Raw genomic sequence first — 26,787 nt, 5'->3', positions numbered from 1 at the left:
ACCAGCCTTTCCTTGAGAGGTCATATAATCTGTTAAAAGGAGCCATAGACTATATAAAAATGCAAGGGTATGGTTGTATTCTGATAAAACTTTATTTACAGATTTAGCCCACAGGCTGTAGGCTGTAGGGTGCCAGCCCACACCTTGCAATAGAGCTTCCCAGTTTTGTTACTGAGATTTGTGCAAAAGAATTGCCTATCTCATGCCAAGGAATGAAACCAAGAGCAGTAGAAATAACCAGATATCTCAAAATAGATGAAATAATGTCAAAAAAATAAAAGGCTAAAATGAGCAATTCACTCAAGATTCAGTAAGGCATTCTGCAATAGTTTGATAGCACTTTGGATTTCTTTGGAAATAATGGGGCATCTGATAGTTGATAAAGTTTTGATAAAACATAGTAAATTATTTTCCTCTTGAAATACCTAGAATCATTTCTATTTCCCACACCTTGACTAACATAATGCACATTTGTCTAACTTGCCTAGAATAATTTCCAAATTTTCTATTTATAATATTCTATTGATCTTTCATTAAATTAAATAGATAGATAGACAGATAGGATAATATGCTCTTTCAACATAAGGTTACTTCCTAAGAGCTTCTTAATTGTTACAATAATTCTTCATAATATAATTATTTTAAATTAATTTAATTATCTTGTTTAGAATCTTTTCAGGATAGTGAGCGAATTTAGATTATCTATTCCACAGAATATGCTTTATCCATTTTATTTTAAACCAGGACTATTTGCCCATCTCCAGTTTTCTCATTTCCCTCCAAAATAACCAACACTAGCTCAGTGATCTAAATTGAAGTTTCTTTCAATATTATGAAAATTTATCCTTTATCCATATGGAAGCAGATTCATTTCAAATATCACAGTATGCCATATGTAGGATTATCTCTGGCAAAATGGTCCACTCATTGCAACACAGACTGAGAGGGGAAGGAGCCATAAATGTATGATTTGTACACTAAAACAGAGTGAGGGATGGGGAAATAACTCAAAACAGGCTTTCATGTCAAAGAAGCTGCCAGATGGGAAAAATGCAATGTCCAAAGACAAAATGGAAGTAACTGCATCACAGCTTCCAATTAGATCTATCTTCCAGTATATTAATTCTGTCTTCAGCTGTGTCAAATCTACTGTTCAATCTGTCCACCGAGTTTTTAATGTCAGTGACTATATTTTTCATTTTTAAAAATTCTATTTGGTTGTATGAACTTCTTTTTACCAGTCTTCTTGGTCTTCTTTGTGGTGTCTACTAGTTTCACGTGGTTTGATTCCAGTTATATCTTTAACTATTTTAGGCATACTTATTTTATCTTTACTATTCAGGAGTTCTATCTGAAATTCTTAATATTATATTACTGCTGCTTATATATGCTGACCCTCAATGATGGTATATTGTTTTATGTGTTTTATAATGTTGTTTTGTGAACTCTTCAGGATTCTTCAGGACTCTACTGCTGGGAATCTTGTAGTACTTTGATTAAGAGTGTTCCTCCTGAGAAGATTTACTGTTATTTTGCCTAATGCCCAAAGTTTTCACAAGCTCAGACCTCTTTTATGTTAATTTATTGGCTTGGAGTTTCCTGAACCATACAGATAGAAATGTTTGAATCCCACCTCTGGGCGAGAATAGGAATACACTTATGAATTTCCCAGAAAGACTTTTTCTATCTAAAATCTAAACGAAGACATACAAGTGTCCTTCAGACACCATTCTATACCAGTGAGTAGGTAGTTTTTCTACTGTGAAATTTCAAAGGCCCCAGCTTTCTATGGGAGTCTCAAATGCAGTCATTAAACTCATGGAATCCCAGGGCATTATCTCCTGTTCTTGTGTAGGCACTAAGATCTAAACCTCTATGTGACTGAGACAAGGATTTCACGGCCCTCTCCTGATCCCCTTCTTCAGGCTGTCAAAGCACCATCTAGTGTGGTTTGACTCTGGTTTTCAGTTTGTTCTTTATTTTCAGCTGACTGGGAATTTCCTTAAATGCTTTCTAGCTCAGCTACACATTTTAAAATGATACTTTTTATATTTTATCTAGCATGCATTAGTGTTTTATGGCAGGAAGATTTCTGGGTAATCTAGTTTGCCATACTGCCAGAATTAGAAGTAGCCAATGGTAGCATGATGCCATAAATATTAGTAAGCTTTGTTAAAAGTAAGCATCTCAAACCTGAAGAAAAACCATTACGATTTTTCAGAGATTGATAAAGTAATGCAACACTAAATATAGAATTTGCAAAGTGTTATAAAATGTGGTAATAAATATTTAGAAGCTTATTTTGAGGTTTCTCATTTTAAAGCAAAGGTAAAAAGCATAGCCACATCCATTGGGGAAACACTTGTTCTTTCTGTCACAGTTTAAATGGCTGAAATAATATCCAAAAAAAGCATATGATGAAATCTAAAATGTGAATCTTTGTCAGGAAATATTGTTGGATGATGTATGGAAACCATTATAGAAGAGTGAAGAAACAATGCTGGAACAAATTACATAGTGTCGAAGGTTTGCTATATATTTGGAAGAAGCACTAATGTTTCTAACACATTTCAGCTTATGGTATTCTCCAGATTCTGTTTCCAATAATAAAATAAATAAAGAACTATTTTTTGTGAGCCACTAAAAAAAGGACCAAATAATATTTTCCCTCATTAATAAATAACTTCTTTTAGAAAAATTATATGTGGAAAATTGCAGACAACTATTTGAACTGGAAATTTAAAATTCCCAAGCAAGGTACAGATAAAGCCCCTCACATGAAATGCCTTCCCTCTGTCATTTACATGCAAAGATGGTAAAGCCATGAGAGAGCACAGTGCTACAGAATATCATGAGTGAGGTTAGCTTTATAAAAACAAGACATTTAAAAATGTAGGGTACTCCTTGCACTCATTTGCAGAGAGTAACTTTCTTAGATCAGGTTCCCAGGAAAGCAGATTCAGAGAGCTGATAGAAATTTTATTGGAGAGTGCCCTCAGGATCAACTATCTGGGAAGTGAAGGAGGTAGAATTAGGCAGAGGAAAAAACTGAACTGTGACACAGTTACCACAATGTCCTCAATCAATTCCATGGAGAGTTCTGGAGTTAGGATGGCCCTTCAATGTTGTCTCACCTTGTAGCAAGTTGGCCAGGCCTCCTTTATGTCCAGCACTGACCAGTTATTGAATGAGAGCTGCCCTGGGTGGTGGAGGGGTGGGGAGACCTTGAGCGAGGCATCTTTCTTCTGCTGAGTTCAATACCTAGAGAATGACCTATATGCCACCAACACAGTGTAAAGGACCATGAGCAGTGACCAAAGCATCCACTGAAACAATCACACAGAGCATTAGAGGTGAGACTGTGGCAAAGTCCTTAAATGAGTTAACGGACTTAAATAATCCAAATCAGCTGACCTTTGCTATAGTGACAATTAGCAAATATGAGAATATGACACACCACAAAAAAATTAATCTAATAATAAATGAGAAAATAACTATTTCTTGAAAGATGTTTATGCTATAGAGAGAGCTTTTTGAAAACAAAAGTTTTCATAAAGGAACAGGACAAGCAAATAGAGATTCATGGACATGGACAATGGACTAATCATTAGCAGAAGAGAGGGGAGAGGTAGACGGGGGGAAAAATTTTAATTATTTCTTCAATTAAATAAATAAAAGAATAACAAAAAAACATTAGATTTACTAATGTAAAACTAATTTTTTATCGGTTAGCATTTAATATTTGAAAATTAATTAATCATAAGCAATTTCATTAATACATTTTATATCTGTTCATGACTGTTCAAAAGGTTTAAATTATTTTATTTAAGATAATGTTCATATTTTCTCATGAGATAAAATAGAAATGATTTTCTATACGTCACTCAAAATCTTGTTTTAATCATTTTTCACATTCCTGGTTCTCTCTCCCCCCCACCCCCACCCCATTAAAATCAAAATGGAGTCACCTCTTAGAGAATTCAATATCTGAAATATTATGTAGGAGGAAGTGATAATAGTTTTAGCTGCGAAAAAAAAAATTTGTTCTTCCTCAGAATTTCTCCTCTACCCCATCCTCATTCTGATCCCCAAAGAATGGTAAAATGATACAGCAAAGTTACTGTTTAGCAGCCAGTGTCATGTAATAATCCCCTCTAGCTTCCTTTGTCCAGCTCTTCTGACCTTTCCTGACTGGCTGATTCACAAAAGGAAGAGCCTTCTCCTAAAAATTTAGAGCAGTAGGGGATTGTGCACTGACTTAAGAAAAGCCTGAGAGGAATGAATACACAATCATTTTAATTATGCAAACAGACCATAAAATGCATGTAAACAAAGATTATGTTCTCACTTGAGTATTTATATTTCACCAGTATGTAATACAAGTTACAGTGAGGGCTTATGTAAATCTGAAATAAGCCTCTCAAATAACATTACAGCACATCTCCTTACAGCAACAGCTCTCAAACACTGAGAGCCAATTAATGTAGGCACCTCTAAAGAGCATGTCCCCCAAAAGTCTGTCACAAAATTACTATATACACGATATTGCTGAGTACTATGTTCTACAGAGGGAATTAGCTGAAAAGAGAAGCTATGTACAAGAAGTCACTCTTCAGCAGTTTGCCCACGTGCAGGAAATGAACCATAAGCATCGTCTATGAATATTCATCCATGGATATACAAATCAAAGTTCCTTTGGGAATTCTCTCACAGATGTAGACAAACTAAGAATCTTGAACACACCTAAAAAAGCTACTTTTGCTGCAAATAGAAAAACTTTATAACTCCAAACAAGCCCCATGATTTAGCTGATTCGTTACGATTGTTATACTTTTTATATCAATTTGCATACTGTTTTTTCCATACATAAAATGGTAACAACAAAGCCAAAGATTTTTATCAATAATTATGTTTCCCCTCTTTAAGGACTTAGTGATATAAAAAGACAAAGAAGTGGGTTACAATGTTAACAAAGAACCTGGCCAGATGTTGTGATCTTAAAGTTATCAAGACATCACACAGGAAAATATACGATCATTTCTTCTGTCCTCCTCTATGAAGATGGAAGGCAATTGGCCAATATCCTCTTCATAACAACACTTTAAACCTAAAACCTTGCCTTCTCTTCTCTAGAAAAAGCAGTCTCTATTCCCAGGGGTCTATTATACCTACCTCAAACTGGTCTGCATCTCTCCCTCTGTGGCCACCACCTTAGTGTATATCCCTATCATGTCTTACCTGGAGCACTCTGGTAGCTTCCTAAATGATCTCCCCCATTTATTCTGCCAGCGCTCTCCACCTCCTTCCACACTGCTGCCAGAGTGATCTTTGACTTCATTTTACTAATGTGCACTGGCCTCCCCAATTATTTCAAAGCAAAATCCATTAATATCATCCAGAAGGCCTTGCCTTACTGGTCTTTGTCCACAACACAACCACATTCTGCAACACTGATTCTTCTCTGCACACTAAAATATCTTTTAGTTCTGGGAGACCCATGCTCCTTCAATCTCAGGGCCTTAGCACATGCTCTTCCTTCCTAAAATACTCTTTTTATCCCCATCTTTACTCAATGAACTTCTATTCATCTTCCGAATCTCATTATAAACACCCTGACAACCATCCCTAGATTAGATCGTGTTCTTCTGGTAGATATGTTCTTAGGATCCTGTAGTTCATCTAGCATACATTACGACTGCAATTAACAAACTAGACATGAGTTGATTTATTTCTAGAAAAGTAGAGACAGACCCTGTCTTATTCATCACCATCTCCTTAGAGCGCAGTGTCTTCATGGGTAGGCATTCAATAAATATTTGTTAAATAAATGATGAAATACATTTAATAATTTATGGGCTGGGTCCTCTTTAATTTCTACACATTATTTTAAAAACTAGAAAAAAAAACATGGAAAAGCAGCCTAACATCCTAAATACAAGAGTGAGGTTACATCCAGAACCTCATAAATTCTATTTACATCAGCAAAAATACTGTCCTTTCATGGTATTGGATGATTGGTAAACTGATTTATACCACAAGCTCATCCCACCAATTATTTAAGATAATACAGTAGCTTTTACTTTTACTGACTATAATTCAAGTTATTGTGCCCAAGGTGTGAGTTCTGGTAAAGCCATTACGTGGTCTCTCATTAGTCTCTCTGTTAGGATTCTTCACTTTCTTTTAACTACATTAATAATTATCATTATTTATACTCTTCATATTTATATTATGTCCTATTCACATGTAATTAATTAATAACTAGTAAGAAGTATTATCACCATTTTATAGATGATAAATTGGGGCCACATAGCTAGATGAAGGTAGGATTCAAATCCAGGTCTATTTCATTAAAAATAAGCCTCTAAGAACCAGATGTCTCCCTCAGTAATGATGGGAGATCCCAATTCCCTCCTGTCTGGTTGCCCTCCTTCCTGAGGCCTTCCTATAACTCAGCAGGTAAGTGACGGTCTAATGGAATATATGCAGATTCCCTTGCTTTGACAATTGTCCCTGTTAGACTGCCAATGGACAGCTATCTGGAAGTGCTTGCTGTCATGTTCTGATCACTAGGCTTGACCCCCTTGTCCTGACAGCTACCTCAGCTGGTTCTGTGATTGTTGTAACCTTTGCACATTGTGCCTGAAATTGTCTGGCTCTCCTAGCCCACACCAGCCATTGCAGCAATTTAGGTCTTACCTTGCTAGACACTACCCTAGGTCTAGCTTTTCACCTTCACACAGACCTCAACACTGCCTAAGGTTCCAGCAGGCCCCATACCAAATATACTTCACTTCCAAAGAGAGGTGTGTGTGTGTATGTGAGAGAGAGAGCGAGGAGAGGTGAGGGAGGAGGGTAGAAGCTGATTGAAATTTTTGTTGAAAAGAGAAAACACGCAAATGATATGGTATATAAACAAGTGACAATATAGCCCACATTCAAACTGCAGAATTCAGAGAAGACATGTTATGGGCAGTCAGAGAAGGAATAAATACTGGTAAGAGGGATTCTCGAGGAAGCTTAAGAAAGAAAGTGTGACTTCAGTCAGATAAGGAGCTAGATTATAAAGGGGCTGAAATACCATAAGTACGTGTTCCTTAAACTTAAATTATTTGTGGAAGCTTACCACATCTATAAACTATCTGTAGTGCTTTTAAAATTGTTTTTAAATTGATTCACCTATTCTACTGAAATAAATTTATTTCAAAAGGAAACTATACTGTTACTTTTAAATCACTATAAATGCTAGTTGTAGTTTTCAAATACACATTAGACTCAAAATGTGACAAATAAAATTATAAAAGTATGCATTCAAGTTCATTTAAAACCATCTCATATACGAACAGCAGTATGCTGGACACACTTTGGGAAACACCAACCCAAATATTCGTAGTTAGTCAACAAATGCATGACTCTCTTAGGCAATAGTGTCATACCTTTCCCTTTCTCCTCCTCCCCAGCAACATTTCCTCCATCTCCCTCCTCTTGCATCCTTCTTAAAAGAGATTTATGTATTCACTTTCTCCAATTTCTCTCCTCCCTTCTTCTCTTAACCCATTCCAGTCAGGCTTTCACAACTACCATTCTGTTACCTGACATCTAAAAACACCACTGCTTCTCAGTTTTCCCTGCATTACTGGGCACTCTTGAGCTTTCTCCTCTGATTTCTCCTTTCTCCTCCAGCTCTTAATTTTGGTGAGTTCTTGGGTTCGGTCTTGTAATCTTTTTTTTTTTTCTATGTCCATACTCGCTACTTTGGTAATCTCATTCAGCAATATGACCTTAAATACATTTAAAACACTCTATGTACTAATGATTACCAAATATTTATTTCCAGCTCAGATGTCTCCCCTGAGCCCCATGTGTGTATACTGTCTATCAGACATCTCTACTTGGATATATGGAAAATCTCTCACTTTTAACATGTTCAAATCCTAACTCCCAATCTTTGCTCCCAAACCTGTTCTACCCACAAGTCTTTCTAACTCAGTTGATGGCAACTCCACCCAAAAACCTATCATTTCCTACTGAAATCTCTGCTCCCAGCCATTATTATCATGTGAGCCATCATCATCTCTGTCCTCAAAACTGCAATTAGCTTCTAACCTGATTCATTCTATTATATAATTTCAACTTTTCAGATCTACTTTCTTAGCAACTTTTAAATATACATGACAGTATTATTAACTATAGTCACCATGCTGTACACCCCTAGGACTTTTTATTTTATAACTGGAAATGTGTACCTTTTGACCACCTTAACCCATTTTGCCCACCCCACACCCATATAACCCCTTCCACCTCTACCCCCACTTCTGACAACGACCAATTTGCATTCTGTATATACAAGTTTGTGTTTATTCTGTCATTTTTTTAAGATTACACATATAAGTAAGGTCGTGCAGTATTTTTCTTTCTCTGCCCCCAAGATGTACCCTTTTTGTCATAAATAGCAGGATTTCCTTCTTTTTTATGGCCCCTGTCCTCATAGACCTTACACATTTTAGAAATGACAGACATTAAACAAGTAATTACAATATAATGAAATGTGGCATGAAAAATGAAACCTTTTTTTTTGCTATAGCTGGTTTAGGATTTAGACTCTTCTTAAACTATAAGCTTAAGAAAATATGTCTCAAAATTTACATAGGTCCCAGTACAAGGCCTTCCACTCACATTAGCCATTCCTGTGAAAGGGAAGTTTAAAATGTTCATTATAGCTGAGCACATTATTATTCCAACAACACAGAGGTTCTATTACTGAGATAGAAGAGAAGAAGGAATATCAGATAGGCAATGGCAATCTCTGTCTTAGTGTTTAAAAATACATTTGTTCTGTGAATGAATAAAATCATCATTAAAGTCACTCCATCACTTTGATTTCCTCAATTAATAACATTCATTTCCTAACTCTCACTTGACAATACTCATTTCCTTATTATCTTAGGTCATTAGTTTTCCTAGTGTCTCAATTTGTTTTGAGTGTGTTTCTACTATAGATTTTTTTAAGTACAGTAGTTCCCCTTATCTGAGGGGATACATTCCAAGATCCCCAATGGTACCTGAAACCACGAACTATACCAAACCCATATTTACTATTTTTTTCCTATACATACTTACCTTCAAGAGGCGGTATTGCAGATGAGCTTCCATCTAAGTAGAACTCTATATGGTATGAGTAATCAGGTATTTAATAAGAGGCATTTCCATGGAAACAAAAGAAAAATGAAGGTTAATGAGTGGAGCAAATTAAAAACTTAGTTTCTGAGCCTAAAAGAGTCATCAGTTGAGATATTTTCTAGATTTAAGCTCGAAGCATCTTTAGATGGCAGAATGAGGGTGACACTTTCAATCTGATGCATTTTCCTGGTTTGCAATTTGAATGTCTGATGATGTCGTAATTTTCTGGTCAACTCTCTGAGTGGCCTACACAGTGGCAGGCATGAAGATGATACATATATTATCTGTTATGGTGAAGTTTATACCAAGTTGTCTCTCTTTAGCTAGTCAGGGTGTAGGGAAAAGACAGTTTAGTTTTTAGTGATTCCAAGTCAGAAGGGTAAGAGAAAACTGGAAATGTTAGTTTGGAGAGTTGTAACAGATATTAGAAACTAAAATTCATGATCCAGTCATTTGCAAGTAGATAGCAAAACCTCAAAGACAATAAACAGGACTAGAATCTGATAATGGGTACACAATAGTTTTCTATTGAAATACAATTTTTCTCTCTATAGTCACCCCATTTTTATCAAATATATTCATAGTAACACTAATTTGTTTGTATAATAAGTGTAATCTCATTAAATTTGGCCTTGTTACTTAAATAAATATGGCAAGCATAGTGATATTATGCACATTTTTAGATTCAATACTTCAGTTAAAGTTCTGCTAATATCCAAAGCACTTTATTGGCTCAATAAAGTCAACTTTAGAGTCTTAAAATTGGTAATAAAGAATCTCAGATTAGATTTTTAATAGTCTCTTTAGGCTAAGCATGAAAGTTCAATGAGATTCAAAGTGAGTACACATTTCAAAGACAAAATTGTTAAAAATTTCAAGAGGCTGCAGAACATTAAAGCAACTGAGACGCCCTTCTAAACAGAGGGCCCCAAGTACAAAGTAAGCATGTCATGCAAGCCATTTACTGAGCATCCTGAACACTGTATGGTAATGAGGTGGAATGAGATATGGATGGACCTATATATTACATATATTTCATACATTCATATACATGCTGTTGTCTCATCAGACTTTACTTACAAGTCGTGAGCTCAAAGACAATTAAGCATTTCAAGATGGCAAGAACAGAGCAAAAACCTCTCTGCTCCTTCCTGCTCCTTGATGCTTCTGCACATATAGCTACATCACCCAGTAGTAATAAACTGAGGACTAATGGACATAATCTGGTGGATGACACTTGCAGAACAAATGTGGGCTAGAGAAGGATGTTTAATATCTTCCACAGAAATCAGGAAGGCTTGAGGTGGGGCTTAGACTAGAGTGAAGATGTAAATGTTAGTTATCTTTAAAAGAACAACAACTTTATAATAAATTGAAAACCTAAATTCGAAGCACTTGTTTAGGTTTCATTTATCTATTGTTTTATTGTCCCAGTGAATATTTACTGACTTACTTCAAATTGCTAAACAGATGAAGATTTAACTATGATTAACTACCCTATGCAACTTGAATAAACAGGCAATAAATGACAAGTCGGTGCCACAAGGAGTAGTACCAAGGGAAATCTGCATGGCAATAAGTACAAAGGAGGGTACTTAAGGGGGCTTTGGGGAAAGATAAGGCTTCTGGAATTCACCTCCAGGATGACACCTGCAGCATGGATGAGATGAGTAAGTGGAGCCCAGGGGGAGAAAAGACGCTTCTTGACAAAAGAACAGCATAGGCAAAAGCAGCGAGAATTATACGGAAATGAAAAATAAGAAATATTCAGAACAGGTGGAACCCTGGGGTTCCATCCGGCTCTTTAAAAATCAAACACCTTAAGGAGTTCTTAAATTTAAGAATTTCATAATAACACTATGAAGAACATAAGGGAGTAGAGTCCGTCATCAAAGTAGATAATTGTGCATCGCATACGGATTAGGTAGTTGGCTGGATTACGGGATAGAAAATAGTGAGCTGAATATAAGAAACACTTAGAAAGTAGAACTGACAGGATTGAGTGACAGACTGGACGTGGAAAGACTGCGAGAGAATAATCAATTAGAAAGATTCCCCAGACTTCTGGGACGGTAACCCCCATTTCCTGAGGGTTAAAGAGCCCAAGGTAATCAAGCAGAGAAAGTCCCTGAAGCTGAATATTTCAGGCATCTGCAACTTCCTCAATAATACACTAATCCAAAATTTGCTCCCTGTTTTGGTTTTAATATCACTAAAATTTGCCTCCGTGCAGCAGGTTGGCTACTTGAGTGGGTAACCAACCTAGGAGATTCTTTTCACAAGAGGGAATCCTCGAGCACAATCTAGAAGATGGGAAACTGTAAAACGAAAGAAGCAGGAAGCTTTTCGGCGCCTTAAAATACCCACCCCTGCAAGGGTTGGGAGGTGCTCCACCTCTAAAAGCCGACTACTCAGAGAAGGATAGGGCCAGCAGGTCAAGCGAACTAGAATACAGGCTCCGCCCCACCGCGACGGGGACTACGAATGCCCGGATGTGGATTCTCCGCGAGAGTGAGTCACGTGACGACGCCCAGCGGGGCGGAACTCTGCCTACGCCAGTAGTTGCGGCGTCATCTCACGTGACCGCCTCTCAGTCAGCCAATGTGTGAGCACGGCGGCGAATTTTGAATGTGGTCGTCTTAGTCGGAGGGTGACGAGATGGTGCCTTAGCCCTGGAGGGCTCGGATCACGGAGCACACACAGCTGACAGTTTCGCGCAGACTTGGAATGTGAGGAGGAGGGCGACAGCTGCGGCAGAACTGGTAGCCAAAGTATTGTTGTGGACGTACCTGTGGGAGGCGGGTCTCCTGGCCCTCTTCCGGCAAGGCATCGCCGCCCCCCACTCCCGCCCCCTGGCTTTCCTGGGGCCTCTCGGCGGAAGAGGAGGCCGCCGAATTTTCAGGTATGGATCAGGAGCGTCGTTATCCCAGTTCCTTTTCCCTCAGGGGGTCTCTGTCGTTCAAAGTTCGGTGGTCAAATGCTCAGGCTGCGGCGTGGGACTGACTGGGTGTCTTTACCTGCGCTTTGTGGTGACCCAGTTTCTTCTGTCAAATAAGTGGGGACCCACACCTCCTCTCCTGCCTTACAGAATTGTGTAAATTAAGTGATGTGTAAATAAAGCATTTACAGTAGTTAAAAACCAGGCTTATCCTAAGGGCACACAAACTGGCAGCAATATTTTGTGCCGCGCTATACTGTTGACGCCCTCCCCTTTTGCATCATACTTTAGCGACCCTGAAGAGGCCCGCACCGACCAATCACCCCCACCTGGCTGCCTCAGCGGCAGGAGTACCAAAGAATTATGACAGAGATAAAATATTCTAAGTACTTTTGAATCCATACCCCTTACCGAAATGCTATACAAGTCGAGACCGCCCGCACTGTGACCTGTTTTCATTCCTTCTCTCCACCACACCCCCCCGTTATCACCATCGGACTAAACAGGAAACAAAACTTCCGATACGGTAAATTTCTTTTGTGATTTTAAGTTGATTAAATGTAATAACAGTTTTTAAGGAAAAGCTTTGCTTTTGAAATACCGTAACTAAACTAACTGGATTAGTTCATCTATATGGCTCTCAAACATCTCCAGTTCAAACTTCAAAAACACCGCTGTGGTATGCTGTTTTATACAACTCAGTATTAGTGCTTTCAAAATAGCTATGCTTGCTCTACTGGAAACATCCCAGTATATATTGTATCTATATTGGCAGAAAGCTAATAATTAAGTGGGATCTAGAATATCTATATTTAGGACCCCAGACACTGCATGCAGGAAAATAAGGGCTGGAGAAATCCTCAAGAAAATGTAAGGCTCAGGAAAATATTTGACTAAAACGAAATGAAGCTAACCTTTGTAGTGAAAATTGTCTATGTAGATTGTCATAGGAAACAATTATTTTTTTGCAATTTTAAGGTCTACAAAGTGCAATCTAGGGTAAGAGATGTTCATGAAAAGTAGTTTGACATGCTTAGTAGCAGAACGCTGAAGCATATTTGCAGCATCGAAAGATTTAAGTAGACTTATATATTGATATACTCAATAGCATATTATACTTGTCCATGTATGTTTTGCTACTTTTAACTGTATATAAAACAGTCATTACTTAATGTCTGGTTTGCTGTATTCATGATGTACTGGTAGTAAGCAGACCCGAGTTTTAGTATGAGAAAGTTGACACATTCCTGTGCCCCAGTTCCTGCTGGTTCTAGCTCTATCATTATTATAAAGCTATGTACTTTGAGCGAGTTCTTCATTTACTAAGTTCTATTTAACATTCTTTATGAACAGCCTGTATTTTCAAACTTGTTTTATATTTGATAATATTATATTTTAGAAAATGTAAATATTCTTTATTTTAAATTTCTAGGTAGAAGATGGCCAAAGAAAGGATCCTCAAAAAGTCCTTTCAGGATAGCCTTGAAGACATAAAGAAACGAATGAAAGAGAAAAGGAATAAAAATTTGGCAGAGATTGGCAAACGAAAGTCTTTAATAGCTGCACCATGCCAAATAATCAGTAAGATTTTCATGTTATCCTTTTGCATCACTTTTTAAGTTTAGATTTAATAACTAATAAGACATTTTTTATCCTCTTTTAGCCAGTACTTCTACACTGCTAAAAAACTACCAAGACAACAACAAAATGTTAGTTTTAGCTTTGGAAAATGAAAAATCCAAAGTGAGAGAAGCCCATGACATCATCCTACAGCTGAGAAAGGAATGTTACTACCTGACATGTCAGTTATATGCACTGAAAGAAAAACTTACTTCACAGCAAACAGAAGAACTTGCTCAGGTATTTTAACTACAAAGGCTAAATTTCTAAGAAAAAAATGTTAAAGCTATAACTTAGTAGAGCAGTTGTAAATCTATGAATTAAATCAATTATATTCTTTAAATTAATTACTGGTAATTGTGTTATAAGTGAATTGATCAAAACATCTTTTTTCAGTGCTCCAGCACAGCTATTGTATGTGGCCAGTTAAGAACACTTCAAGCATAAAGGTGATTGAGGCTTACGTTTGTATAACTTGCTTCCGAAAGCATATAGCAAGACAAGGTATAGAAGAAATATTTAGCCTTTTGCACTGCCAGTCCCTTTAAATGTTCAGCTAAGTCAGTCAAAAATAGAGCAACTAAGTTAAAAGTCTAAAAGTGGTAGTTGCAGCAGACTAGTCCAAATCAGTACTATGATTCTTAGCTCTTCTATGTAGTTCTGCTATATCCAGTGAGGTTTGATGAGAACTACTTTAATTTGTGGGTGGAATGTATTTAAGTGCTTTTTGGAGAATCATTTTTACCTACTAGGTAGCTAAATAAAGAAGACTTGACGTTAAGAAATATCCTGAACATTTTACTGTCCATATTTTAATCTGATTGTGTCCAATGTTGTATAGAAGGGCCAGCCAAAATATAACAGACATGGAGAAAGCTTGATTTAGGATATTCTTTATGTCTCTTTGCACCTTAATCCCAAGAAGAGTAAAAATGAGCCAGTTTCTTCTTTCCTCTTCCCAGAAACCACTGCCAGGGAAACTCACGGGCAGAAAAAGAGAAAAGCAGTACTGAGTGTCAGGTGTTAACAGAAGAGTTTGCTTTCTTCCCAGGTGGCCATTGGTTTGCTTTGCCAGTGAAGACAGTCCTGTTGGCAGGAAACCAGAGAAGAAAGCCAGACCATAGTGATTAGGTTAGGGATATAGACTTGAGAAAGGAATTAAAGTCACCTCTTTGTTGACAGGAGGAATCAGTGAAAGAGTTCTTGCTTCCCTGCAACTAAGGTGATTCCATATTTTTTCTGTGCATGGTATACAGAATGCGTGTGTATATATACACATGTACATAAATATATGCAATATATACATATACAGTGTCATAGAGAAATGTCTCTATAAAGATTAGATATGATTTCTTTACCTTCATATGAGGGTTAGATAATTTATTTTTTTTTTCCATTCAAAATATAATCTTTCCTAATATTTTTCTTCTCGTTTGGTCAACTAGTAAGGGAAAGTATTCCTCCAAATACATTTGAATCTTCCTCTTCCCTTTCCAAAGCTTTTGCCGAAATCTCACATAGAATAATATAAAATAGTACCCACCAAGATAATCACAAAAACATTGGGTGGTAATTCTGTTATTGCAGGCCTTTTGACATTTATCAATGATTTTTCAGTTTTTATTAAAACATACTGTTAATTGCTTGGTGAATGTCTTCTTAGCATTTAAAATATCAAAGTTTGTTTTCTGCCACATACTTGTTGCATATGTCACTCTACACTCATGCTTCCTTGTTTATCAAGTCAATTTTACAGTGATGGAGAAGCTTAAGATGCTTTAATAAGAATGTTTTTCTTGCCTACCAAGTTATCTTAGAAAGATTAATCAAAAATTAATTTCTAATAGCCTTTTGTTCCCTAAACTTTATAATGGATCTTTTTAATAATTTGTTTTTAAATTATATCACACTCCAATTAAACAGTCTCCTTTATTTACCTTCGGCAATAATACTAGTTTTAGAACATTAGCTATGTTGAGAATAAATTTAAAACTTTTAACAAGATTAAATTTCTGGTTGTTTTGTTTCTGGCAAATAGTTTTAACCTATTCATTATTATATTACCATATTATATATGCATCAAATTTCAAAAAAAACTGAATTAGAATGACTTCTTAGGAATTGGACTGGAACTCTCGTCTTCCTAATACAAGTCTACAAATCTCCTTATATCTATACTTGTGTTCTTTATCTTCCCTCTTGTTGCAGTGGCAGAAGTGTCCCTGCCCCTATCAAAGGCCAGGCCCTTCCCTTGTGTATCAGTTCCCTTCTCATCTACCTTAGGACTTTGCTCCTGAAAGTTGTGCTCTCTTCCAAAATGTATCTCCCTCTCTGCTGAATCATTTTAGCTATCATACAAATGTGCTTTAGAATCTCTCACCTTAAGAAGGAAAGAAAATAAAACCTCTCCTCATCTCATATCTCTTTATGCTTATTTCTCTGCTTTTTTTCACAGCAGAACTTTACCAAAGAGAACAAAGCACTTACTATCTTCACTTCTTCAGCTTCCATTCACTTTTGAACTCACTGGACTTTACCCATACCTTTCTATTGTCACTGTGTGTCAAAGTCACAAAAAAACTCCATGTTGCTAAATCCAGTGTCACTTCTCTTCTTGATCCTGAAGTCATAACAACACAGGTTATTTGCTGGAAATACTCTGATCTCTTACTATTATATTCTAGTTTTCATTCTACCTTTCTGACTGTTCCATGTCAATCTCTTTTCCTGACTTCCTCACTTTTAAATATCAGTGGTCCTAGGCCCATCTTATCTTATCCATTCTCATAGCCTTAAATACTGTCTATTTGCTGATAACTTCCAAATTTATAGCGCAAGACCTACACACACACACACACACACACACACACACACACACACCCCTACCACTCGATATAGCCACTTAAATATTTATAAAGTTTCTCAAACATATTTTGTACAAAGCTCAATTCTTTATTTTCCCCTTCCCAAATATATCATATACTTCTATCTTCCTCTGTAAGTCTTAGTCATCTCAATAAAACAGCTTACCCATTTGCTGAAGTCAAAACCATAAAAAGCTACCCTCTCCCTCATTGTTCCCACCTCCACCCCTGTTCAATCTGAATATACTTGGTTATCTCAAGACTTCTCACTCACCTTCATAGCCATAGGATTCCAGTCCTATGCAATATCATGCCTTTTTAAATTTACTGCGATAACTTCGTAACTCTTCTGCCCTTGACCCCTTTCAATCCATGTTTCCACACAGTATCCAGACTGATCGTTTTAAAACTTAGATCATTTTATTTCCCTGCTTAATATTTAAGTGACTTCCCATCACACTTAGACTAAAATTCAAACTCATGGCTCTTAAGACCCTGTATTATCTGGCCTCTGCACACACATCTTCTACTATTCTTCTGTTCCTGCACTGGTCTTCTTAGTGACTATGTTCTAACCACAATGGCCTTTCTTTTCTTTTCACAACAAGGTTTTTCCTACATCACGACTATTGTATATGCTATTTCCATGGCTTTATCTTCTCCCTGCTCTTTTGGTGGCTGGGTTCTTTGCATTCTTCAGATTTCAGATGAAAGCCACCCTATCAAAGAGTCCTCTGTCACTTCACTCTGAGTTATTTCTTTCATAGCACTTAACATTATATGAAATTACATATATATATATATATATATATATTTTTTTTTTTTTTAATTTGGATCTCCCTGCACTAGAATGTAAGCTTTAAGAGGATAGGACTTAACCTCTTTTAGAACAGTGCCTGGCACCATGGTAGCCTGTCAATAAATAGTTATTAAATAAATGAATGCTTTGTTATGAATATTTCAATTTTACCAGTGTCTTTTTGTTTGTTTGTTTTAATACATTAACAGAACTATGAAGTATGTCCCTCTGGAATGGACTCCAATAGTGACAAGAACTCTGGGGATTTATTTGTGAAGGATTTACCGTTAGTATCAAATTCATTATTATAATTATTAATACCAAGAAAGTATTAATTCTGTGATCCATTCATGAAAGGAAATTTGCATCCTATTGACTCTAGTATTTGGAGTCTGATGTTCTCTCTACTGAGAATGCATTTAAGGAAATTTAATATGTTGAAATTCTGTTATAGATAGACAAGCCAAAGCTTTCTTATATTTAGTTCCTTTTTTGATATCTAAGAATAAGAAGCCTTTCTAGAATTTTTAAATTATTCCTTTCAGTTATATTTTTCTTGTATCAGGATTTTATTCTAAGGATTGGTTATTCAAATGATGGCATTTTGCTAATACTGTAAATAATCTGGTTTAGAAAAGAAATATAATAACATATTTAACACCACTGTCACCCTGTCTTGCTAAACTAATATATTTCTAAATACAATCATATTTCATATACCATCTTGCCATTTTCTTGGATTAAGTATACTTTATTTGTTTGCTATTAAATTATTGAGCTATAATTACATACAGTAAAATGCACAGATGTTAATTATAGAGTTCAGTGAGTTTTACTAATGTATATACCTATGAAACCAAAACCTCAAGATACAGAGTATTGCCATCACACTAGCCTGGAGTTTTTTAATATTAACATTATTGACGTTTTGAGCTAGATCATTCTTTGTTGTAGAGAGTTGTCCTAAGCATTGTGGGATATTTAGCAGCATCCTTGAACTCTACCCACTAAATACCGGTAGCACTCCTTTATCCCCAGTTATGAGAAACAAAAAGGTCTCCAGACATTGCCAAATGTTTCCCGCGGGCATATAATTGTCCTCAAGTAGGATCTATTGCCTTATGCTTTTCCCTGATATTCTTTTCAAGTCTATATCCCCCTCCTTGCAGAAATAATCACAAATATGATTTCTTTTCCCATGTTAATTTTAATTTTGAATAGTTTTAAAATCATTGAACTTTAAGATCATAAAAAATATGTAATGGGCAAAAAGTAAAATATGCTAATTGAGTTTTTATAAGATTTCTAAAATTGTTATTAGTTGGTTACCTGAACCTATATTTAAATTTTGGTGTCTAGAGGTAAAAATATTCTACAGAAAATAAAGAATAAAATTATAATTAAAATGAAACAGCCAGTAAATAGTAAATACTTTTTCCATAAACCAAAGGCAGACAAGATTTTTGAAGAAAATAAACAGTATTAACTTCAGAGGAGTCAGTAGTTAAGCACCATAAAACTATGTAGTGCCGAAAGAAATCACAACTGAGCAGGCTCCAAAAGAGTAGAGTAATCAAACTGCATTTTTAAATATATTTTATAAGTCAGTTCTGATTGGCTGTTTCTCCAGTTACATGAAATTATGAGTTATGGCATGTTTTAAGGGAAGAACAGTCTAAGTTGATGTTAGTTATTCCAGTAGGAGTTGGGTGTTAGTCATAACAAATCAGCCTCCATGTAATCAGTATAAATATTTTTTTGGTTTCCTTTGATATAGAACCAGATATACTGAGTTAGGATGGAATTATGAAACAATGCTGAAAAAAAGTTAATATCAAGAAAGTCTTAAATTTATTTTTATTGCATAATTGTTTAAATAAAATTCTGTTTTTCAATGGTATTTTCCAAGGCAAATTCCTCTGCAGGAAGGTCACTTTCCAGGACAAGGAGAATCATTCCAAACAGAAGGTAATTTAAGTGAAAATTTGAAAAATATGACTAAGGGTCAGATGAGATCTTTGAGAACAAGGAACATAATTAAATTTCTCCAATTTTTCTTTTTAACTTAAATCTGCTCACCTAGTATTCTTCTCACAGTAAATATGTTTATTTTACACAGAATAGTAAGAGTTTTAAAATAAATCCTTTTATTTTTCCAAATCTATAATCAGAAACTTTGGCTATAACTATGCCTGTAATTTACTGAGCCCAACTAAGTGTCAAGCTCTATGTCAGGCATTGTACATATATTACCTCACTTAACCATCACAACAACCTTGGAATATAGGTACAATCAGGCCCATTTATACTCAAAGAAGTAAAGTATCTCACAAGAAATAGCCCAGATGGTAAGAGTTCGGGTTTAAACTCAAAGTCAACCTCCAAAGCCATGCCCTTCTTTCTACTTTTAAATGATGTATTAATACTAGTCCTCTCTACTTGAACTAAGCTTTGAAGAAAGGATAGCATTTGAATAAGCAAAACCAAATATTCTCACTTTTCTTAAAAATACTTAATATTTCTTACCGAAAAGGCTTTCCAATTATCCTAATTTTACTTGTTTTTCAAAGAACAGTTCAGCTCCTATTTTTTTGGTGTATTTGTCCTACTTTAGAATATGAGAGTCTTTTCCTCTGAATCCTATACACATAGATACATATAGATTACTACTAGTTATTCTTTAAACCAAGGGCACATAAAACCCCAAGTTAGAATATTTTAGAAAGTTATATAAGCTTTCACAGGTCAGATTTAAGTCAAGTCGTAAATTGATCATTGCCAATAGATAGTAATATTAAGTTCCCCAGATTTTTATTATAGTAAATGTGGGGAAGCAGAATTATTTTATTTATTCCATTTTTAACTTTGCATTTTAAGATTCTTGAAATTAAAATTTCCATAAAGTAAAACTATTTTTCTCATTTATTTTTTAAATTCTTAGAGCAAACATCTACTGTTCCTCAAGACAGACTTGGGTTTGATTTGAATTCAGGTGAAGATAAGTCTGCTGATAATGTCTTACCTAGAACTGTATCTCTTCGTCGCAATTTAAAGAAACGGTATAACAATCTATGCCAATTCAATACTTTGGATAATTTTGAAATCAGTCATGTGTCAGAGCAGTCTTTTGAATTGGAAACCATTGGAGTTGTAGACCCAGTAGTAAATATGCATCTATCTGAAAATGCAGAACAAAACTTTTGTCAGTGGAACAAGTATCAGATTAACTTATCACCAAAACTGATTCACCCAGGAATATCTACTAAAACAAAAGAAGACATTTTAGACTATAAATCTGAACAAACTAAACATAAGCACAGAGATGCACAAGGAAGAAAAAGAGAACAAAAAAGAAAAACTAACAGAAGGGGAAAATCAAAATCTGTATCTAAGTATAAATGGAGCAAAAGTAAAAATACAAAAACCATTTCGGAAAAAAAGTTGGATGATTTTGTCACTTCCAGTGATGCTTACAATTTTAATTCAGAAGAGCGTGTTCACCTCACTCCTTTTCGACAAAAAATTAGCAATGGTTCTAAAATAGAAGAAAACAGCAATGAATCCGAAGCAAGCATCTGTGAATCAAGTGGCTCAGGAGATGATTCTGATGACCTCTATTTGCCTACTTGCAAGTTCAGTCAGGATCTCATCAGCAAATCAGATAGGAGCCCAGTTACCAGGCCTCGATCTAAAAGAGCACTAAAATGTAGAGATGAAAAAGAGATGGAGAGTTCTCAGCCAACAAAAACTCCTACCAGTAAGTGATCTGCTTGTTTGCCTAAACTTTTAATGTTTATGATAAATGATCACTCCTAATGCTTATATACTACACTTACCATCTGTTTCTCCAGGGGAAATTAGAGACTTACCATCTGTTTCTTTGAGGGAGGTAACAGTCTGATTAAATAGTGGGGTGCTGAGGGTGTAAATCACAGTTGTGTTGCTCTGACCTGCTTTAAGCTAATTTAAATTCTCTTTAAGAACAAATACTACTTGTTATAAGGAATGCATTTCTACTTTCAGTAAATGAAGGTAAGGCAAGGAAAAAACTCATTTGTGGAATTAGGCTGAATTAAAATATCTTTTAGACATGTACCTGAAACATCCTCTTGAAAATGAAATCAAACTTGAATCCAGTGACCTGTCATTTTAATGCTTTGGTTTCTATTCAGTTTGACAGGAACCATGATTTTAAATAATTTTCTAGTTAGTGAAGTTGGCCTAATAAGACTAAAAAACTTCTCAATTGACAGACTTAGTATTTCTTTTTTAAGACGTTTGTAAGACATCTAAAAACTGTGGCTTTGTTAGATCAAAAGTCAGCATGGTTCAAAAGTTGATGATACATCCTGCACCTGCCCACAAAGATGCTCACCTGGGAATTTTAGTTCGTACAGTAAAACCATATACAGTCAGGTTGTAACATTCTCAGAATGTTGCTATGTTATTCCATCCTAAGAAGAACAATATGAAATGTGTCATCATGCTTGTTTTGTTTATAAAGAAACTAAAGCCTAAAAGAGTAAATGACTTTCGAATAACAGGTGGTGGAAGCACACAAGGATCTTGTTTTAAAATACGCTATAAGGTTGCTAGAGTAAATCAAACAAGATTGGCAAAATGTTGCTAATTATTGAAGGTAGGTAACTGGATTCATTATACTGTTGTTTCCATCTTTGTATATATTTGAAAATTTCCATAAGTTTTTAAAATAAAAAAGTACATTCTGAAATAGTGTTACTCAGCTGTGGTCCCTGGACCATCAGCATCAGCATTACTTGGAAATGTCATAAAATTGTAGAATATCAGACTATACCCCACACCCCTGAATCAGAATCTCTTTAAAAAGTTCCCCTGGGGATTTGTATACACATTAAAGTTTGAGAAGCATTGTTCCAGAATATGGCAACTGATGTTATAGCTTAACCATATATTCCAAACTTAAAGTTGGAATGATTAGTATAGTACAATATATTTATGTGAGGGCAAAAAAAAAATTTGAAACCCATATAACCCAGGAGAATATGGCTGTTAAATATAAAATTATCTTACACTTGCAGTTAAGTTTCTTAGGGAAAGATTTGCTTTTTAGAGCTATTTGAAGAGACTGTCTTGCAGTGTCCTTACTGTGTGTGTACTGGGTACCCATCTCCCAATATCGGTGTAGCTCCGAAGTAGAATAATTTGGATGCTAGTAGGAAAAACATTGGGTAACTTTTTAACCTACTAGCTTTACCAGAGGAAACCCGTTTTCTCCTGGTTTATAGAGAGGCTATTTTTAGACTTATCGTTTATTAGACTGTAGGAAGCTACTTGATGATAAACTTTGATGTTAAAAGAAAGGCTTTGAAGATTCTAGAGAGTAACATGTGACTAAAATGAAATTCCATAATTTAATTGATTATACCTAAGTTATCCTAGAATTTTGATTTTTTTTAATTTTTAAGAATTTTAAGTTTTAGTAATGTTGTGTCAACTTTATATCTATAATAAATATTCCAGCGTGATCGTGAAAAATGAACCGATTTAAAAAATCTATTAAAAAATGCTAGATTTTGTATATATTTAGGATACGTAATTGCATACAATTTTATTTCCTGTGGGGGTTTTCTTTTCTTTTTTTTTCTTTTGAACTGTATTCACTGAAAGTTGTTTTTATAGGTGCACTACCTGAAATTCACCGGTCACCTCATTTTAGCCTGAAGGATATCACCAATGTCCCCTTGGATCCTGAAGTGAAAATCAGAAAACTTTCTCTTTCTCCAAAAAAGAATAAAGAAATCCCGGTAGTGTCTCTGCCTAAGCGTAGGTGCACAACCAGTGTGAACTATAAGGAACCCACACTGGCTTCGTAAGTATTTATTTTATAGGAACTCACTTTTCACTGGTATATTTTACAATAATTTTATACTAAAGACTAAGTTAATACTGGAATGTTAAAGAGCTTTGTTTACCTTTATAGGAAACTGAGAAGAGGGGACCCTTTTACAGATTTGTGTTTCTTGAATTCGCCTGTTTTCAAGCAGAAAAAGGATTCCAGGCGCAGTTCTAAAAAAAAAAGTATGAAGCAAATACAATGAAGCATTTGTTGGATGCTGTTTAAATTCATCACCCCTTATACTGCTCGGACAGAATCTATTAGATAGTATACAAGTGTGTTGAACTACTGCCATAGAATATTCTCTTGACAGGACTCTAGATTGTGGACATTTTTTCAAAACTACTTCAAATGTGATTTTTTTCCTTAAACCTTTATTAGATTTTTTTAAATATAAATAATTGCACTTAAGCACTATTATAGTTAAAGTCCTCATACTGCCTGAAACACTTAATTTTAGTCGAAATGTATCTTATACCAAAATATTGAGAATTAATGATTATTCAAATTAACGTGTTTTAATTGTAAGCTTCTGGGTTTGAAACTCCTAAATTTTGAATAAAATAAGTTCTTGACATTCACCCACAGTAGAGTATACCCTATTGATGGTGGATCCCCTATACCATTATCGTATTTAATTTTTCAGATAAAATGTGTATGAGATCATGATTAGAGAACTAATGGTTACTTAGGCTGAGGGACTTATTAAGTAACTAACTCTGAACCCCAAGTGCTAAGTGTATATTTTTTCAATTGATACTTCAGCAGAATCACAAATTATGTCATGGATTTTCAAGATAGTTCTTTAGTCAAAAACTTCCAGTGTTAAATATGTGAATGCCAAGAGTTTTTTGTATTTTTGATCAAACAATGAGATGAAATTAGTTCATTTCTAAAAATTCAAAGCCAATGCTTGTATATACCTCTTTAAACTTTAAAGCACTGTAGGTTATCCAGTTTTAAGGAAAAATAAAGTTTGTATAAAGATAGTGCTTGTGTTTTCTTCTCTTCTTTAAATATCAAAGAAAATATATCTGGCCATCTTACCTTCTAGCCTGCACTGTTCTCATCCTTAGACATTTCTTACACTACACCTTAGTTTTCTCTGTAGTCATTGCCATAATACTCTTAGCTCCCCTACCATACTCTCAACCTAACACTTTTCTCTCAGTTTTTCATAGTGAAATATCCAGGTCCATGATCAACAAGTTCTGTTTTACTAGGGGACTCTTCCAATCCTGACATCAAATTTTCTTGACTACATGTCTGTATCTTTCTGCATTCTGTATTAGTTACACCCAAAATCCTTTACATCGGCCAAATTTTTTTGTTCCTGATGGAATCACTTATTGTGTCTTATCTCCCACCACAGTCTCATTTTTTCCAACCACTCTCTCTCTCTCTATATATATATATATATATATAAATACACACATACATACATATAAAATATAAAATATATGTACATATATTTTATATTTTATATGTGCTTGTGTGTGTGTGCGTATATGTATTATATATATATATATATATACACGCACGCGTACACACACACACACACACACATAAACTAGAATGGCTACTTTTACATAAAATTAAACACAATTTAAAATTTAATTTCTCAGTCATAGTAGCCACATTTCAAATGCTCGATAGCCACAAATGGCTAGCAGTTACTATATTGGGATCAATGCAAATACAGAATATTTCTATTACCACAGAAAGTTCTATTGGACAGCACTGTTCTAGCCCAGCATTGGGCAAACTACAGCCTATGGGCCAAATACAGCCCTCTGCTTCTGTATTGTCTACAAGCTACAAATGGGTTTTTTTGTTCTTAAGTAGTTAAATACTTGCTATCAATTTTGATGATATAGAACAGTAAATTTGAACCCCCCTATTTAGCACTTACATTACACCTGATTTTACCTCTTTGGCCTGCAAAGCCTATAATACTTACACTCCAGCTCTTTACCAAAAAAGTTTGCCAACTCCTGCTCTAGATCGTTTACTGCCATTACTTTTACTTTATAAATCTTTTCTTCTGACATTTTCTGGTCTAGTTTTGTTCCTTACCTTCCTTTCATCTTTAAAATCATTACTCTAAATTTGGTATTTTTGTACTTTTTGTATTTTGTATTCTTGCTGTAGCATTTATTAGATTATTAAGAACTGTTTTGTATTTTCACATTTTACATGTACATCTTTTTGCAACTGACTTGACAGCATTGTTTTTGAGATTTATCTATGTTGGTAGATGTAGATTATTTTCATTGTTGTACAGTATTTAGTGATATAAATAAATCAGACTTCTTTCTTTGAGAGATAATTCGCTTTCACTTTTTCATTATTAAAAAACCAGTACTACAGTGGATATTCTACATCCTTGTACACATGGGAACAAGTTTCATGAAGTCGATACCTAGAAGTAGAGTGGTTTTCTAAAGTACCAGTTCTCCTGATGCAAGGAATATATCACTCTCCTAACTAATTTCTTTCAGTGTTCCCCACACACTATCACTTGGTGTTATTGAACACTAAAATTAGCCAAGCCAATGAGTGTAAAATGGTTTCTCTTTCAATTACTTATACGATTTTATCTTATCGAGTTAATTACTTGTGAGAATTAGTGTTTATTTGGTCATTTTCATTTCTTCTATGAATTGCTTACATCTTTTGCCCATTTTCCTTTCAGAATGTCTTTCTATTAATAACATGGGTTCTTTACATATTCTAGATACTATTCCTTATCTTTACATGGGTTATAACTCCTCAGTTTCTACTTTGTTTTGTTTTTTTATTTGTTTTTATACCTTGTTTATAATGTTGATGTTCAGGAGTTTTAAATATTTAGTATCCTCTATCTTCTTCTCCCTTAAGGTTGTTGTCTAAAATTTGTAGTTTTGCTTTTCATTTAGGTCTTTAAACCATATGGCATTTTGAGGAGTAGGGACCTAATTTTATTATTTTTTTCTGTGAAAATAGACAGTTGTCCCTGCACTATCCATTGACTTTCATCACTGGTGAATATTGCTCTTTGTCACACTGAGCTTCTTTCCATTGATTTTTTTGTCTAACTTTGGGCTGGGTACTGTATAGTGACGTGTGTGTGTGTGTGTGTGTGTGTGTGTGTGTGTGTGTATGCGTGTGTGGTGGTGGTAATGGTAGTGATAAAATATAATTAAAATTGATCATTTCGATCGTTTTTTTAAGAATACAGTTTGGTGGCATTAAGTACATTCACATTGTTGTGCAATCATCACCATTATCTACCTCCAGAACTTTTTCATAATCCCATACTGAAACTCTGTACCCATTAAACAATAACTCCCCATTCACCACATCCCACCATCCCTTAGTAACCACTCTTCTATTTTCTGGCTATGAATGTTACTATTCTAGGTATCTCATATAAATGGAATCATATATTATTTGTACTTTTGTGTGTCTGGCTTATTTTACTTAGTATGTCTTAAAGGTTCATCCATTTTATTCCTTTTCTAAAGCT

General features: G+C 35.1%; 1 protein-coding gene across 2 annotated transcripts; it reads left to right on the top strand.

The window, feature by feature from the left end:
- Window positions 1–11,777: 11,777 nt before the first annotated feature.
- On the top strand, window positions 11,778–24,268 carry SGO1 (shugoshin 1). Of its 2 annotated transcripts, XM_016120112.2 has the most exons (9): window positions 11,778–12,082; window positions 12,410–12,644; window positions 13,551–13,699; window positions 13,782–13,978; window positions 17,611–17,687; window positions 19,311–19,369; window positions 20,343–21,158; window positions 23,063–23,252; window positions 23,364–24,268. In XM_016120112.2, exons 3-9 carry the CDS (start codon window positions 13,558–13,560, stop codon window positions 23,479–23,481), a joined length of 1,599 nt encoding a protein of 532 aa, XP_015975598.1. In that variant the 5' UTR covers window positions 11,778–12,082; window positions 12,410–12,644; window positions 13,551–13,557; the 3' UTR covers window positions 23,482–24,268. The 2 variants fall into 2 exon arrangements, with proteins under 2 accessions (XP_015975598.1, XP_015975597.1); XM_016120111.2 differs by lacking the exon at window positions 12,410–12,644 and having other exon boundaries at window positions 11,779–12,082.
- Window positions 24,269–26,787: the final 2,519 nt, after the last annotated feature.

Source organism: Rousettus aegyptiacus, unplaced genomic scaffold, assembly GCF_014176215.1.
Source record: "Rousettus aegyptiacus isolate mRouAeg1 unplaced genomic scaffold, mRouAeg1.p scaffold_m13_p_4, whole genome shotgun sequence".
NCBI lineage: Eukaryota > Metazoa > Chordata > Mammalia > Chiroptera > Pteropodidae > Rousettus > Rousettus aegyptiacus.
The sequence above is the reverse complement of the archived record's forward strand: the minus strand, read 5'-3'. Positions and strand labels throughout refer to the sequence as shown.

Excerpts from the sequence above, each read along its gene's own strand:
- SGO1 (XM_016120112.2), top strand. The coding sequence starts at position 13,558 with ATGGCCAAAGAAAGGATCCTCAAAAAGTCCTTTCAGGATAGCCTTGAA. Across the intron at positions 13,979-17,610 it reads AAACAGAAGAACTTGCTCAG|AACTATGAAGTATGTCCCTC; the intron begins GTATTTTAACTA and ends ATACATTAACAG. Across the intron at positions 17,688-19,310 it reads TTATTTGTGAAGGATTTACC|GCAAATTCCTCTGCAGGAAG; the intron begins GTTAGTATCAAA and ends GTATTTTCCAAG.